This window comes from Carassius auratus, chromosome 16 (assembly GCF_003368295.1).
Source record: "Carassius auratus strain Wakin chromosome 16, ASM336829v1, whole genome shotgun sequence".
In the NCBI taxonomy this organism is placed as follows: domain Eukaryota; kingdom Metazoa; phylum Chordata; class Actinopteri; order Cypriniformes; family Cyprinidae; genus Carassius; species Carassius auratus.
In genome coordinates, this window is record NC_039258.1 from 3,026,262 (window position 1) to 3,044,233 (window position 17,972).

General features: G+C 30.9%; 2 protein-coding genes across 3 annotated transcripts; both read left to right on the forward strand.

Annotated features, from left to right (window-relative positions):
* The first annotated feature begins 7,250 nt into the window (after positions 1-7,250).
* On the forward strand, positions 7,251-8,339 carry fabp10a (fatty acid binding protein 10a, liver basic). The gene is made up of 4 exons (XM_026283336.1): positions 7,251-7,401; positions 7,568-7,740; positions 8,084-8,173; positions 8,250-8,339. Exons 1-4 carry the CDS (start codon positions 7,335-7,337, stop codon positions 8,298-8,300), a joined length of 381 nt encoding a protein of 126 aa, XP_026139121.1. The 5' UTR covers positions 7,251-7,334; the 3' UTR covers positions 8,301-8,339.
* Positions 8,340-9,012: 673 nt separating this feature from the next.
* Positions 9,013-17,824, forward strand: srsf10a (serine and arginine rich splicing factor 10a). Of its 2 annotated transcripts, none has more exons than XM_026283344.1 (6): positions 9,013-9,183; positions 10,546-10,650; positions 12,913-13,016; positions 13,180-13,351; positions 15,151-15,201; positions 17,092-17,824. In XM_026283344.1, exons 1-6 carry the CDS (start codon positions 9,119-9,121, stop codon positions 17,342-17,344), a joined length of 750 nt encoding a protein of 249 aa, XP_026139129.1. In that variant the 5' UTR covers positions 9,013-9,118; the 3' UTR covers positions 17,345-17,824. The 2 variants fall into 2 exon arrangements, with proteins under 2 accessions (XP_026139129.1, XP_026139130.1); XM_026283345.1 differs by lacking the exon at positions 10,546-10,650 and adding an exon at positions 11,046-11,313 and having other exon boundaries at positions 9,020-9,183; positions 12,877-13,016.
* Positions 17,825-17,972: the final 148 nt, after the last annotated feature.

Below are 17,972 nucleotides of genomic sequence, written 5' to 3' on the forward strand. Positions count from 1 at the left end.
AGATTTAAGTTACCGTTTACCACCGGGCACGTTGTACTATACAGGATATTGCAATACTTTATCTTCATGGAGACTTGCTGCTTTGTGCGAGGGTAATTCATAGTTAATAAAATACAATTAAATATACAAAAAAAAAAAAGTGTCATATAAGAGAGAAATAGGGGACACAAAAACTGGCAAAAATTAATTTCAGTCTAATTTCTGGAATATATCTGAATTCTTTTTTTTTTTTAACTTTTTTTTTATTTTTATTAATTTAATTACAAAACCCACAAGTACACTGCAGAATATAAATTATATAATGTTACAGAGTATACTTTCCCACCCCTACATTTATCAAACAGAAAAAAATCGGATATAAAAGATAAAAAAAAAACAATGTAAAAAAAATTATAATAATAATAATATATTTAAATAAAATAAAAATATATATAAAAATAAAAGTTATACAGTCATATATAATTATATAATTATATAATAATTACAGTCATAATTATATAACAATACACTGTATCTACCAATTTACAAATTGCCTAAGAGGGGAATATATTTTTAAATATATCTGAATTTATAATAATTGATAATTATAATTTATATACATATATATATATATATATATATATATATATATATATATATATATATATATATATATATATATATATATATGTGTGTGTGTGTGTGTGTGTGTGTGTGTGTGTGTGTGTGTGTAAACAACACTATAAATAACAAAAGCACAAACAAAATTACAATTATTTTTACTAAAAATAAAATATAACTGAAAATCTAAAAAACTCTAATCAAGCTTATTTGAAATATTAATAAACGCTGTAATACTATTGTAATAATATATGCAGTATATATATATAATGCAGAATTGTAGTTGGCTAATTATTTGGCTTATTTCATCTGTAAAACACTGTATTTGACTATATCAAATAATCTCTTATTTCATCCAATAACAATTTATAGCAAACATGTGCTTGACTTTTGCAGGAAAACAGCAGGCTGTGACCTCTGACCTTCCTGTGTATGACCTCTGACCCTCCTCTGCAGATGTTCCGTCCCATCCATCAGTCTTTACTGAATTAATGATGATCTTACAAGCAGTTTCTGAGGTGTTTTGGGTGCTTGAAGTGAGAATAGCCTCGGTGTTTAATAATGATGAGACCTGCTGCTTAGATCAGTCATGAATATTGTTTATTGCCAGGAAAAGTTGGACCTGCTCATCTGCCTTCGTCGAACAATAAATGCGTCACCGAGCAACTGTGGTGTCCATGGAGACTTAATTAAAACTGAAAGCGTTGTTTATTTTGGATTGTTTTCCTCGTGTTTAATTAGACTGAGTTCTAGCCTGAACATCACATTAGAAGAAAACTGATTGTTAGAGAAAGTGATGTTTCATTTGTGCAGTATACAGAGGCCACGGCGCTTTAGTTTAAGAGCAGGATTAAAGCAGCTCTTGTCATTAGTTGATGCAGATGCCTGTACATTTAATTATTAAAGAGTCGTGTTGTTCACGCTGACATTCTCAGCTAATTAATGGTTGTTTAAAACTGAGATTTTAATGGTGAACAAAACTATATTCACAAACGCTGTGCAAATTAATGTTCTGTTTTTAAATCAACAGAGGCACGAAACCTTCTGCAAAATGTTTTTTTTAGATGATTATTAGTTAGTTTTAGATAATTAAAAGTGATTTTGGTCTGTACCACTCCAGTGGTCTTGGTTTTCTCAGCTGCATTTAACAATTAAAATCAAACAACAATAAATATATAAATGTGTGTGTGTGTGTGTGTGTGTGTGTGTGTGTCTGTCTGTCTGTGTGTGTGTGTCAGTATAGGTTTTTTTTCATTCATATTTTTATTATTATTTAATTAATTAATTAATCTGAATTTTTATTATTTGTATTAATTCGGGATGTAAATAAGGCTTCACATTCATTTCTATTTATTTTTCAGCCCTTTTTAAATTATAGTTTCGTTTTAATAATTGTTGGAGTGCTTTTGTTATTTAGAAATGTAGTTATTTTTTGCATATTTATTTTGTAATAATTTTTAAAAAAATAACCTCTAAAAAAATAACAATTATTTAAAATTTACAAAATTTATAAAAACAGACTAAAAACAAAAAAAGGACCAAATAAAAACAATTATTAAAAAATTGCTTAAAATTCGGTTATGATTTTATTAATTAACATTCTATTATTTTTTTTCATTTTATTTTTTAAATATAAAAATAAAAACACACAATAACTCAACATGGTATCTCAACGATACTAAAATAACTCCAACCTAAACCTAAACAGTAATAATGGTGTTGCTTGCAAAACCATATAATATTAATGTTGACCTCTTGTTGAACAAACAACATTTTCTGAAGGTTTCCTGCCTCCTTCGAAGAAACAGAACCTGTTTATTTCTGTTCTTGTTTCTGTAAAGTGTCATGAGTGCACAGCATCCTCTGTTGGACTGAAACAGCATTAGCCGTGTCTCTTTCTTTTAACATGTCCTCTAATGTTTTTGGAGAGGAGGATGAGGGCTCACAGGAGCCTCAAAGTGCATTATGTCAATTAGAAAACATTGATCTTTGAGAGGAGTGTGGTCGTAGCATGAAGCCCATGTTAACGCTCTCCTCTTGTCATCGAGCGGTCAGAGACACAAGCCTCCTGCCCAGCATCATCAGACCAGCATCAACATTAAACCCTTCACTGCTCCGCTGTCTGCCATCTGGTGTCTGTTCTCATCGCAGAAACACTCTTAAAGCAATGTTTAATGGATAAGTAGCTTTCAGGCCTCGATTTACACATCAGCCGGAGGATCAGTGCACTATAGAAAGCTTTTCTGGGCAAGGTTATAATCGTCAACTATAATAATAATAATACAGTTAATGTAATTTTATTTTATGTATTATAATTTTAATTAACTATTTTATAATTGGAATGAAAACTTAAACTAAATCATAAAAAAATGTATAATATAATATATAATATAATCGAAATAAAATAGAAATTAACGTGTTAAAATAGCTATGACTGAAACTGAAACAACAATTTATAAAAACTATATTGAGATTTATCAAACTAATAAGAATGCCATGCTTCAACACAAAGTGAGATAAAAATGCTAAATATAAAAATAGTTAAAATATTTATAAACACTAAAATTGTAAAATCACAGTTTTTCTTTGTTTAAAAATGCAGATTTTCACAAAAAAAAAAAAAAAATTTAATTGATTTAATTAAATGTGAACTGAGAATAAATAAAACCATAGAAGTACTAAAATAGCTTAAGCGAAAACTTAAATAAAAATTATCTTAACAATTTTAAAATGCTTATTAAAATGACAAAAATCTACTAAATAAAAAAATCTAATTAAATTTCTGAATATAAAAGATACCATTTAAAATATTAATAAATTATGTAACTGAAAAAAGAAATAAAAATTAAGTTTTAAAATACTAAAAGTTAAATAATAATTAAAAAAAACATTGAAAAAAATTAGTAAAACATTTACCACAAATTAAAATGTTAATGGAAAATATAAAAATAAATGTTAAATACTATATAATAATATAAAAAATAAATAAAATTAATGCTAAATACTATAAACTGTATAAATAAATACCATAATAGTAAAACTGCACTGCTCCTATAAAACTCAAAGGACTGGTCAGATTTCACACAGAATTGAAGCGCCAGTCAACCAAAAAGTTTATTTAGTTCATTAAATATTTTTAATTTAAATCATTTAAATGCTTTCATTAAGAGTCTAGTCCTCTCCTCTGTGGCTTTAAACACTTTTTGCATTTCAATGAACACTGAACATATATAGATTAACACTTTTACAGATAGTTTTACAGATAGTTTTGTCTTGTATTTTAGGTCTCTCTTCTGTCCTTCCAGACACATCCACATTCTTACTGCATCTACATAAACTTGCAAAGAAGAAGGTAATATTAACAGATAACATTTATTTAGTTTATGCATATTAAGGGAATTTTTATTATTGCACTATTTTTTTGTTTATTAATTGCACAGTTTGCAAACTAAAGAAAACAATACGTTAGATATGTTTCAGTCATCTTTCTTGAACATGACAGACCAGCTCTTCTTTCATTAATCTTTAATGTGTTTCTGTTCTTTATAATTAATGACTTAATCGTTATAGTGTTTTTCTCTAGACTGCGTCTTTCTGGCACAGAGATACAGAATTCAAAAATCGATGAAAGTAGTTTTTCTTCCATTGTGTTTCCATTCTGCAGGGTCACCTTTTTTTTCTTTTCTTTTCTTTTTTGCCATTTCTGAGGGTTATGAATGCATGGAATCTAGAAGTGAGTCTTTAATTCTCTGAATGAAGGTAAAATGAGTTGTGAAAGCATCTTTAGAAGACAGAGCGATGATGGATAATTGTTTGAATGTGTTGATTAATATCTTGCAGGTTGTCTGTTTGATCTGGAGTTTAAAGAAGTGAGGCGGAACTCTCTGGTGCTGTTGTGGGCGGAGCCTCGGTACAAGGGCCAATCAGAGACCAGTGGGCGAGGGGGCGGAGTCTGAGGATTGGATGTGAGTACATTTTTCAGGATTGGACAAAATTCAGATTTTAAGAGTGTCATTTGAATTCCAGTCTAATCCTATAATCGTTAAAATTAAATACAACTGTGCATCAGGAAGCAAATAACAATTTAAGGCAAGATGCTACAGGTAAATAGGGTTAAAATAAAAACATATTAACTAATATATATCACCATACTTTATCCAATTGTTTTGTATTTTCTGTAATTCTCTCATGTTAAATATGCAAATGATGCATTATCTTATTAAACAGAAATCTGAACATTGGATAAAGTCAGGTTCAAACTTCCTTTAATTGTTTTTATATATATATTACTCAAATCATAAATATATTATATAAAAAAGACCTCTAACGCTAGCTTGCTCTTATCTTTTTCTATTCTATCCATTTTCTTTTTATTTATTATAGAATTTTTTAAAACTTGCTATGTGTACTGTGTTTAAGCTAACTGAGACTAGCACTTGTGTATCATTGCTCTTTTTTTGTTTGGTTTGCTTCCTTTATAAATGTAAATATAAAATGGCATGCATTTATCAGAAATGACTGTCAAAAGCCAGAAATATATACATTTTAACCATGCTTTTTTAGAAATGAATTGTTATATAATTCTAGTCTAAAATTATATACAAAAACAAAATCAAAATATAGAAAGGAGTAAAACTGTGGATTTCGGTGTATGTTACACAACAACTAAAACATTGAATTAAAGTGACATTTTTAAGTAGAGAGACTAAAATGATATTGTATTGTAAAAAACTACTTGTTTACAGTATAAGTGCTGCTGAAGTGCAGACGTCTGATTCATTTTGAGAAAACTGCCTTTAAAGATACAGATTGTAATTTAATTAAACAGATGCAATTAGATGAAGTGCAAGAAAAGAAACACTTAAATGTGTATTTAGGGTGTTTTCTTCCTATGCTATGTGTTTATGATGTTTTTATCAGCTCTTATTCTGACGGCACCCATTCACTGCAGAGCATCCGTTGATGAGACACTGATGCAATGCTAGATTTCTACAAACCTGATGAAGAAACAAACTCATCTACATCATGGATGGCCTGAGGATGTATACATTTACAGCTAATTTTCATTTTTTGGATGAACTATTCCTTTATTATTTAGAAGGCAATGTCCTAAAACACAGTGTCCTGAAAGCCTGAAGACTGAGTTAATTTCTGGTTTGTTTCCTCTGAGTATCTAAAGTGCAAATGAAACCGTTTCCACACTATTTTTTCATTTTTGGCTAAATCTGAGCATCAGGGAATGCAAGAGTGTGGCAAACTTTGATGAAACAGACTGTGAACACACTTTCCAGCTGCATTATAACAGGGTCACGGTCGATTTTTAATGCTTGTACATGGATGGATGGGTGTTTTATCTGCTGATATTTCATAATCGAGATATCGAGGCCCGTTTCAAATATCATTATGCAACCCGAGGGTGACTCTTTTGAACAGATAGAAAGCAAACTCCACAGTCCACAGGGTCGTTCACCCCTCATGTGTTTAAACAGGATAGTATTACTTGTGCAAAACACAGCGAGAAAAGGATTTAGACCAGGATTTGGCAACCTTTTTGATATGAAGTGCCATATTTATTTTTTTGTGTTCACTTTCTGTACCACATCAGAATGTAGATTGCTAAACTGTGCATGCAACATAAATAAATTGTGCAAAATGTGTCTCGTGCATTATTTGCACTGGTATTGTCATGTTTGTTTTTGTTGATAACACAGTGCATCTCCTCTTTTAACGTTTTAATTTTAAACGTCATTTGAGCAACATCAGATAAAAATATTAATGCATTATATGTGTGTGTGTGTGTGTAGTAGTAGTAGTAATTTATTTAGTGCAGTTTGTTCCTTTTTTGAGCGTCTGGAAACTCATACATGCTCACAAACCCCATGATGCAATCCTTGTGTGTTCATTTATGAATTCATGAGTTTGGTTAATCTGTTTATGCATTCAGCTATTAATAAAGTGTTGTGTTTTCAGCAACACTGAACGATTAAATCCATCTCACAGAATCAACCACTAAATCAGTGCAGGACAAACCTGCAGATTTCAGCCTGTAAGATATTTTAATGTTTTTGAAAGACATCTCTTCTGCTCAACAAGGTTGCATTTATTTGATCAAATATACAGTATTTGTTTTATATATATTTTTGTCATTTAAATGAACTGTTTTCTGTGTGAATATCTATTAAAATATAATTTATTTATGTGATGCACAGCTGTATTTTCAGCATCATTCATCCAGTCTTCAGTGTCACATGATCTTCAGAAATCATGAAAATATGATGATTTACTGCTGAAGACCAATGTTGAAAACAGTTCCAATATTTTTATGAAAACAGATGCATTTTATTTTTGAAAGACTCTTTTGGGAATAGAAAATTCAACAGAGCAGCCTTAATTTGAAACACAAAGATTTTATAACAATATAAATGCCTTTACTGTCACTTCTGCTCCATTTAATGCATCCTTGCCGAATAATAAAAATGAATAAAAACAAAGTCTCTGCCTTCGCCGAACCTCACAGATTTCTAATTCTGTTTAAGATTTAATAAACGATGGGATGCAAGTCAAATGCTCTTTTTAAAAGAGAGGCACGACCCCACAAATGATGTTAGTGAACTCTGGGTTGTTCAAACAGCAGGGAAACAGCCAGAATGTGAATGATTAAACTCATAGAGAGTATAAGTAGTGGTCTGGGATGAACGTCTCCTCACATTGTGTTGAGCTCTTGCCAGCAAGACATGGCCTTCAGCGGAACGTGGCAGGTTTATGTGCAGGAGAACTACGAGGAGTTTCTGAGAGCCATCTGTGAGTTTCTGTCAAATGATAACAGTTGGATTTCCCAAAGCATTGCATATTTTTTATGCATGCAGTGCTTTCGGGAAATAAACTGAGAGACATCTGGAGTCATTTGAATTCCTTGCTATGTTTGTTGAGCGACCACTCACTATCTTTCTGCTTCTCTTCCTTTCAGCTCTGCCAGAAGATGTCATTAAAATGGCCAAGGATGTTAAACCAGTGACTGAAATCCATCAAAACGGCAACGACTTCACCATCACATCCAAAACCCCTGGAAAAACCGTCACAAACTCCTTCACTGTCGGCAAGGAAGCTGAAATCACCACCATGGACGGCAAGAAGCTCAAGGTAGAACATGTTTTTCAAAAATATTTTTATGATGTGGAACTGTTCAAGAAGAGTTGATTTAGAATACAGAAGCTCAGTTCTTAAAAAAAAAAAAAAAAAAAAATTATATATATATATATATATATATATATATATTTTTTTTTTTTTTTTTTTTTTTTTTTTTATATTTTTATTTACATATATGTATTTTTTTTTTTTTTATAAAGCTATTTATAAATGTTTTGTAATATTACATGCAAATAAAATTGTGAATATGAATGAATAATTATGAATAAATTGCATGCAAAATATATCATGAATAATATTTTCTTCTGGACGATGCATCTGTTGTTGTGTGTTTCAGTGCATTGTCAGACTGGAGGGAGGGAAGCTGGTGTGTCAGACCGATCGGTTCTCTCACATCCAGGAGATCAAGGGAGGAGAGATGGTGGAGGTTTGTGTTGCTCATCAGAGCTCAGACTGGTCTAGGTGTGTATTACATGTGAACATTTGCCATTTTCTCTTCCCAGACCCTGACAGTAGGAGGAACCACCATGATCAGGAGGAGCAAGAAGATGTGAAGAGTTACTATTTAAATAAAGCTCTGGTTTATCATCCTAGTGTGTGCTTCTTGTGATTTGGTTCATTGTATTATTCGCTCAAATAAACAAACATTTCCATAATATTTCCTGAAATATGAACAAAAATGTAAATGGTAGCATACAGAAATAACAAAACTTTAGGCCAGCATGTGCTGTAATTAATAAATCAACATACAAAACAGACATAACCTGCCCCAATCTGACATGTCAAATATTCTTGTTATGAGAAATCAAGAATCAAATGTTTTCAAATTGTAAGTAAAAAAATAAAAATAAAAATAACATAAATTTTTAATTTAACAGATTTCAGCCCATGTGTTGCTCTCCATGAATAAATGTTTGTTTGTTTTAAAGATATTCATTAAGATAAAATGAAAAATATAAATACTCAGTAATGTTTTTAGATATTATTAAACCTCTGCATTCATTACTTTAAAGGCTTATTTTCCCAAATATTGAACGTTTTTTATATAAAGTCCAACATAACGTGAACAACATAACGTGCGTAATGCGTCTGTAAACCATAGACAGTAAAAAAAAAACATGATTTTTTTAAAATAATTTTTCTAAAATAACAAAATATGTATATTTATATTCTCCACTAAATACAGGCCATTATAAAATAAAAAAGTTAAAACAATTATGCAAACAGAAATCTTTGTCTCTGCTCGGCGGTGACGTCATGGCGCGCATGCGCGTGTTCCAGTGTACGTGAGCACGTCGATCAGGACTGCGGCCTTCGCGCGCTTCGTGTTTCTCTCTGCGTTTGAGGAGCTAAAGATTGCTATCTTTTTAGCATGGCGAGATACATGCGACCTCCAAACACGTCTCTGTTCATCAGAAATATCTCCGATGACAGCAGGTTAGTGCGTTTAGTGGGTATCTTCAGTAGTTAGTGCAGCGGTCTGCGTCGGCCGCGTTTGCGTCGCAAAAATATCCCTCACTAGCAGAAATATATCGTGTGTAATATTAATAAACGTCAAAATTCGACGCTCATCTAAAGCTAAATTCATAATTGATATGTTTATCTGATATGTAGAATGTTTTTAGTCTGATATTTGCAGCAGGATTGGGTTTCTTCCTATTTTGGCTGGGATTAGATGTATGAATATTCATGAGGAACGCTGCATACGTAATGAGTGACGTTTCAAAGTCAAACTATCTTAATCACGGTATCTTTAGCCCAGGTTTAGTGTGAAACGCTTCAACTAATCGATTCGTGTTGAATCTAGTGAAGATTTTATTTTTTTGTTTGTTTATAATGTTGCTGCTCAAACTTTGGGCCTGTATATGTTTCCCAAATTACCAATAATAAGATCTACACCTTATACAGTATAGAACATAAAACAGAAATTATGTTTCAACAAAAGTAAACTGGTTATTTTTTCATTTCGTTCGTTTTTTACCATACGGAATTTTATTTTTTATACTATTCTAGTTTGTTTATATATATATATTTATACATGTATGTTAAAATATTACGGTTTAATTTGTAATACAATTATATTTAGTTTATTTTGGGAATGTATTTAATTATTTTTTATTAATGTAGAAATGTAATTTTTGGATGTTTTTTACTTATGGACAATTTTATTATTAAGTTTAATTTATTTTCAATTTGTAATTTTAGTGTTTCTAATGTTTACTGATATTTTATTTTTTATAATTAAATTTATGCTCCATCACTTGTTTATTAAGCTTTTGTTTATATATTTAAGTTTAAGTTATTTTAAGTGTGTTTATGGTTTTTTACGGAGTTTTTTTTTCTTCAAATATTAATATTTGTTTTATGCTTTTTTTGTCATTTATTTATAATTTCAGCTTTGGTTTTAATTTTTTTAGTTTATAAAAAGTTTATAAAATTTATTTATTAATGTTTTATTTGTTTTCATTAATTTTGTGTTGATTTGTATTATTATTATAAAAAAAAAATTTTTTAAATACCATTACCAAGTTTCATTTATTTATATATATTTTTTCAATGTTAGGTTTTATTTATTTCCAGTTGCTAATTTGAATGCTTCAGAACTTAACGAGAATTGTGAATGTTGGCTAAATCAGAAGGATTGGCGAGTCTCCTCGTGAATATGGGTCGTTTAATTCTTCATGAATTTGGGAATCAAGCATGATTTGAAGCAAATCTGAGAGCTTACATGGTGTGATTTTCCTCAAAGCTCTCAGAGAGACGAACGAATGAATGTCCTGTGATTTCATGGTACTTTAGGCCAGAGGATTTGCGTCGTGAGTTTGGTCGTTACGGACCTATAGTAGATGTCTACGTTCCTGTTGACTTCTATTCACGGCGACCAAGAGGATTTGCATACGTACAATATCCTTTATAGACAAATGTGTAAAAGAAAGAACAGATTGTGAACTCTTAAAGGGATGTTTCATTAAAAAAATCTGACTTTTTTTTTTCTTTTGTGTAAGCCAAAAAGAGATACTGAGCAGAATGTCCAAGCTGCTCTTTTCCATATAATGGAAGTGAATGGGGACTGGAGCAGAGCCAGTCTAAAAAAAATACTAAAACACCATAAAAATAAGTCTACATTGAAATAAGCGATTAAGGGAACTACCTACAACTCCGGTCCCCATTCACTTCCATTGTAATCGGACGAAAACGGTTGTGATTTTTGGGTGTAAAGTCTCTTTAAAGCTTGATTGGACCGTGGACGTGTCCGATGTTTGTCTCCTAACCTTATATTTCCTCTGTTGTTGTCTCAGAAAATGTAAAGACATACAGTTCTGGAGACCTTCCCTACAAAGAGTATATAAAAGGGCCGATGTAGAGTAGATTCAAGACAAAGACAATAAAGAGAGAGTTAAAGCTTGAAGATTCAAAGGGGACCAAAATTGGAGTCAAGGCCTCGTTCTGACCAAAGAAAGAGGAAAAGACTAAAGGTTATTGGGCACAGACATCCCCAAGTCCTTCTCGGAGGCGGTTAAAGACAATAAAGGTCAAGCTGAAGGTCAAAGGTCAAGCATGTTAAAGGTAACCCGTTTTAATGCTGTATCCTACCATCACAGAGCACATGATTTCTGTTTGTAATCAAAGGCAGTTTTACAATCCATCATATCTTTCCCTTTGATTCGCTCCTGTGTCCTTCAACGTTTCTGGGGTTTTCTGTAACTGCAGGAACTTTCTGAACTCGGTTCATTTTACTTGATTTTTATCTTGATGTTATTTTTTATTTATGTCCAGTTAGTCATTTTAGTGTGCATTCATATTTTTTATTTGTATTTAAATAGAAATTTGTATAAATAGAAAATTATATTTATTTATAAATTATTAAATAATTGTTCAGTTATTTATTATGCTATATATATATATATATAAGCATAATAAATAACTGAACAATATATGTACGTTTGTCATTTTTATTATTTATACATTAAATATTTTTATAAAAATGAGGGCTGCAAAATGATTGATGCCATTCAAAATAAGCTTGTTTACAAATATATGTTTGTGTGCTGTGTATATTATGTATATAAATATACACACAAGAATAAAATAAGGACAATTTTGTGTGTGTGTGTATATATATATATATATATATATATATATATATATATATATATATATATATATATATATATATATACACACACACACACACACACATTTTTATAATATATTATGCATATTTATTTTATAAATAACATGTATTTATATATACTTAATGTGCACAGTACATACAGTATGTAAACAAACTTTTATATTGAATGCGATTATTTGTTTTGCAACCTTAATAAAAATAATAAATTTTAGCTTTTATACATTTCTAGTAGGTTTAGTTTTTAATAATATTTTTGTATTAGTTTTTTAGTAAATTTGTCATTTTTATTATTTTAGTTATTTAATTTAGTGTTCATTTATTTTATTATGTTCGGTCTTAGTATTAAAATTTTATCAATTAGTAAATAATTCTCTATATAAGATCTTTTTATATAAAAAAAATAGTCAGTTGTGCTTTTGTCACTATTTCAATATTATATAAAAACTAATTATAAAAAAAGTTTAATTTTTATAATGTCAAATTTTTTTCTAGTTAGTTTTAATATTTTTATTAATTTAAATAATTTTGTGGTTCTGTCATTTTTTTATTATTATTAATTTTAGTATTAATTTTTGTTGTTTATTTTAATGCTTCTAGTGTTTATTAATATTTAATACGTTATTTTTTTATTTTCCATATTTCTATCCAACATACACAAACCAAAAAGTTATGAATAAAATGTATTAATACACGCAAATCATATTTTCACATCTTTTTTGCATGGACATGAAACCATTAGAATATTATTTACATTTTGTTCATGATTCTTTCACACAAAAGTGCCTGAAGTTGAAGAAACACCCTTAAATACACTTGTGTATGAATTTCTTCCATGATTTGAGAGTAATTTCATCCAACACCTTCCCCGTTGCCGTTTATCAGAATTAATTCAGATGATTATTTGTGTTTTGCTTTATGATCTGTAATGTTTTTGGTGAGATGGTGCGTTCAGTTTCTGTCATATGGATGTTCATCGGTGTGTGTGTGTGTGTCAGACCTGTAAAAATGCAAAGCCTTAACCGCATCAGCATGTTCGAGGACGTCCGAGACGCAGAGGATGCGCTGCACAACCTGGACAGGAAGTGGATCTGTGGACGGCAGATCGAGATTCAGTTTGCTCAAGGAGACAGGAAGAGTATGACGCTGGTTTTCTGCATGCCAAAAATTAATAAAACATTTTTGCAATGCAAAAATTTGATTTTTTTTATTTTTATAAATGCATTTAAATATGTTTTTCAATATATATATATAATAAAATATAACTAAGTTGCATGCATTTGTCTTTTTGTCATGTGCAGCTCCTGGTCAGATGAAATCCAAAGAGAAGCGCTCTCCTCGCAGCGACTCGCGGTATGATGATTATGAGCGCGACGGCCGGCGCAGACGCTCACGCAGCCGCAGTTATGGCAGAAGCAGATCTCGCAGTCCTTCATACGAACGCCGCCCGCGCAGATCCGGAAGCCCCAGAGAGTGAGAACAAACTTGTACTCATCTAGGCCCGTTTTATTTGAATGTTGCAATTAACATTTTTATTTTTAAACCTTTATTTGAATATGACAACGTAATATCGTGCTCTACAGTATTTCTATGTATAAAACTATGATAGAGACTGTCAGCCAATCACTGAGTGCATAGTTAGTAAGCATGCTGACATCATCCACAGCAACGAGGTTAGCCCCGCCCCTTACTCTCAGCTTCAGACTTCTCTCTTTACCTTAGTACAAGTTTGTCTCAGCAGCTTTGTAATTGGTTTTAAGAAAAAACTCTTAGCTAAAACTTTTACTGCTGTCTAGAAGAACGCTTAGTGGTAAAATAAAGATGGTCCAGATTTCAAATCAGTATAAGATACAGACAGAAAAAGTAAATTGTGTTCGATTCGAATTGTTCAGTAGAAAATCTATATTGTAACACTTTACAGTAAGGTCCTGTTAAGTCATGTGTTGTTTCATTAACTAATAATGAGCAATGCAACCCCCCCCCATATATTATATGTATTATAATATATAAAATTATCATTAATAAAAAATAGTTAATTCAAATTTTGCTGCCCATTAGCATTTTCTCTAACATATCCATAAACCACCCTCATTAAAGTTAAAGAGGCATTTATTTATTTATTTATACTTTTTTCACTTTTTAATTTTACAATAAAAAAAAACTTATGTTTTTCCTAATTTTGAACTTTTTTTTAAACTGCGCAAACTATAATGTATTATATATAATAGAAATGCACTATATTATTGGAGCAGTATCGTAATTGGCTGATAATGGCTTCAAAAATTTAAATATCGGTATCGGAACGATATGAAAACATGATTATATGTCTTGCCGATAAGAGAAATACATTAGCTCAGTAAGGAGTTTTAATTCCATAGGGGGCGCTGTTGGCCTACTTCTATTAAAAAGAATGCAAAACACAGAAATGTTTAGACTGTGTTTCTGATTAAATAAAGCATTAATTGATGCCATAAAATCATGAGTATGTTTTGATTTAAAGGTTAGAAGCTGTAGCTTAGATGAACAAAAAAAAATCACAAACATGACACTTTAATTATATTTAAAGTGATGTATTCATTAATGTGTAATGTTACTTTTTTTTTTAAACAAATTGAGCTCTAAAAGATTTTCTGAATTTTTACAACTCTTTTGCTTTTGACCATTTACAAATGTTAAATCTTAAAATAAATATTAAGTTACGACTGCATCTTTCTCAAAAATTAATACATAAATCCAGTGATTGAATACAGTTTTTGTAGTTATTTTAAAATCTTCAGTTTACTGTCATTATAAAATAACTTCATTATTGTTTAATTCTAACAAATAGCTCCTTGTTCAAAACTAACTAAAAATAAATAATAATTTGCTTATATCTGAACAGGAGAGATTTGGTGTTGTTTCAAAACAAAAGGAAATATATCTGTATCGGCCAAATTAGTTGAAAAATATCTGCATATCAGATATCGGCAAAATCCAATATCATCCCTAATATATAATATTAATATTTTAATTTGGAAAAAAAACACACCCTGATTTTCTTGACATTTAAAAAATATATATTTTTAATATTCTTATTATAATTTAATTATAAATAAAATGTATTTTTCATTTTAAACTTTATAAACCTAACTTATTTATTTTTTGTCAACCTTTTTTTTTTCCAAAGGATTTTTATTGAATTTTTTTATGTAGTGATTGACGAGTTACCCCACCATCCCCAAAGCATTGTTTCTTAACCACTGTTTGCTGATGTATTGCATGTTTTTGAACAGCTCTCGGTCGCACGGCAGACACCGGAGGAGCAGAAGTCGTGACAATGACAGGTAAAATTCACTGCATTCACATCAAGAGGTTGCGTTTTTCTCTTTCTAAAGGTCTATAGTTGGGATGCACGATATTATCGGAAAATTATCGGTATTGGCCGATAAAGGCTTAAAATGTAAACACAAAAAAAATAAGCCGATACTTAGAGGGCGCTGTTGGACTATTTGTAATATAATGAAAGTAAAATACACAAATATCGTTAAGATACTTGTGTTTCTGAATAAATAAAATTGTATCCATGTCACACAATCATGAGTCTGTATTGATTTAAAGGTCAGAAGCTAAAAGCTTACATTATTAAAAATCAGTCATTTTTAAAACTTTTTATGTACTTTCATTTTAATAAAGTTTATTACATCTAACAAACAAGTTTTTGCTCAAAAGCAAAAAGATTTATAATTTCTGCACAGGAAATATTGTAGCAATAGACAACAATACATTGTATAGGCAAGGCAAGTTTATTTATATAGCACATTTCGTACACAATGGTAATTCAAAGTGCTTTATAATTTTTAAAGCAAAAAAAAACTTTCTATTTTTATTAATGAATAAGCAATTTTAAAACTTTTAAAGTTATACAACAAATTTACTTATTTAAAATGAATTTAAAACAGTTAAAAAAAATTATTTTACGTAAAATAAAATAAAAAAACTGAAAATATAGTGCAATCAGTTCGGACATTGCACAGTGCTCATTCAATAAATGCACAGCTAAACAGATGAGTTTTAAGTCTAGATTTATAGGTCAAAATTATACATACATTTTCTACAGTAAATATATCAAAATCTTTGATTAGTCGAGTAAGAACTTAATTTGGACGACTTTAAAGCGATCACAAAAGTTACATTATTTGCATGTGCTTTAAAGCCTTACTAGTTAAATATTTCATTCTGATGTGCGCTCTTCTGAAAGTATACGCTCAAAGCATGCACTAAAAAGCTGGTGATTATTGAACTAAGTTATCTTTGCACTAATACTGTCAAAACACAATGTTTACATGTAGACTCAGTTGGTAATGTCTAAAGTAAAAGTAAAAAGTTAAGGAGAAAAACAGATGTGTGCAGTTCTTAAAGGGAAAGTATTAAACATGCAGCCGACTCATTAAAGGGATATTTCATTAATGTTCAGCAGAAGAAAGAAACCCATTCAGGTTTAAAACCACTTTTGAGTAAATAATGGTCTAAAAATAAAACATTGTGACAATTAACAGACTGATTTTTATTTTTGGATAAACGATTCATTTAATTTTAATAAAACTACACACAAAGAGAAAAATCACTCACTGCTCATGACTGAAGAACTTTAACACAGTTGCTTTAGGAATCAGTTCATATAGTGTTTTATTTTATTATATTTGTTAATTCGGTTACTTGATTGCTCTGCTAAATACACCTATTGTACCTGAAAATAAAGCACTGTGTGTTTTATTTGTATATTATGTGTAGTTGTAATATGTATCTTTTTTCTAATTTTTTTAAAATAACAGATAAATTTTTTTTAATTTTTTTAATATTAAATATACATTTTTATCTTAGCCCGTTTTGGCCTAAATATCCACCATACTTGAATTTTTTTTATTTTATTTTATTTTTTTACTTTGAAAGACTCAGTCTTTATTACAGGAAACTTAATTTGGCAGTACTGCTCGGACAACTTGACAAAATAGTTAAACCTACATGACGATGAATAGTTGTTAAAATCGTAAAACTTAAAAAACGCGATATTATATTTTTCCCATATCGCCCACCCCTTGCATATCGGATATCGGCAAAACTCTTAATATCGTGCATTCCTATTCTCGGCGCCAAAACAATAATGCATTGAGCTCAGCATTAAAGATGTTTTCCCACATTGGAAACAATCATTAAATCAAATGTTCTGTGTTCAGACACAGGTCACGTGATCACGGCCGCAGACGCCACCGATCAGCCTCGCGATCTCCTTCACGTGACTCCAAATACAAGTCCAAGAGCCGGCGCTCTCGCTCCCGGTCCAGATCGGCCAGTCCTCGGGCGGAAGAGCTGCAGGTGTCGACCGGATCCCGTGAGGAAGAGCCCCGCGTCCGCTCTGCCTCCCGCTCACCGTCCCGTTCCCGCTCGCGCTCCAGATCCTGGGCCGGACGCAAGTCTGGAGGCCGCTAGCATCGCTCTGCTCTTAAATACAGTCTCGTGCAGCTTTCATTCAATCTTTGTGTTTAATCATGACGGCGCAGTAGCTTCTGCTTGTTCTCCTTAATATTGGATCCCAAACAAACGATGCAACTCGCTTGAAACTTGATGTTGTCAATGCAGTTCTTTTGTAAGAAGTGTGCTTTGATGCCAGTGTAAAGATGGCTTTATTTTTATAGTCAAAAGATGAGCAGAGCACCAGCCGTTTTATTTCTTTCTATGTTTGTTTGTAGAAAGATGCATGCAGAAACACTGTTAATAATGGGGGGGGTTACCCATGACTTCTTTGTTTGGCGTTTGCTCGGAAAGATCGCAGTGTTAATGTTTTTGATTTTTCCAAGGTTATAATGTATTTGAAACTCAATTTGTATTTGTCAAGTCTTGATCGTAGCATCGGTTTATATTAAAGACGTAGTATTTTTTGTCATTGCAAAATAAACCTGATTCAAGCACTGTCTGCGTGATGCTTTATTTTCTTTATTGCATCTAGCCCAAAATGCACATTTTAGCTGATGTTTTTTTTTTAAACAGAAAATATGTATTTGTAGTTTTAGCAATAAACTATTTGTAGCCCCGCCCCTTTTTTAAGCTCTACGCTTGT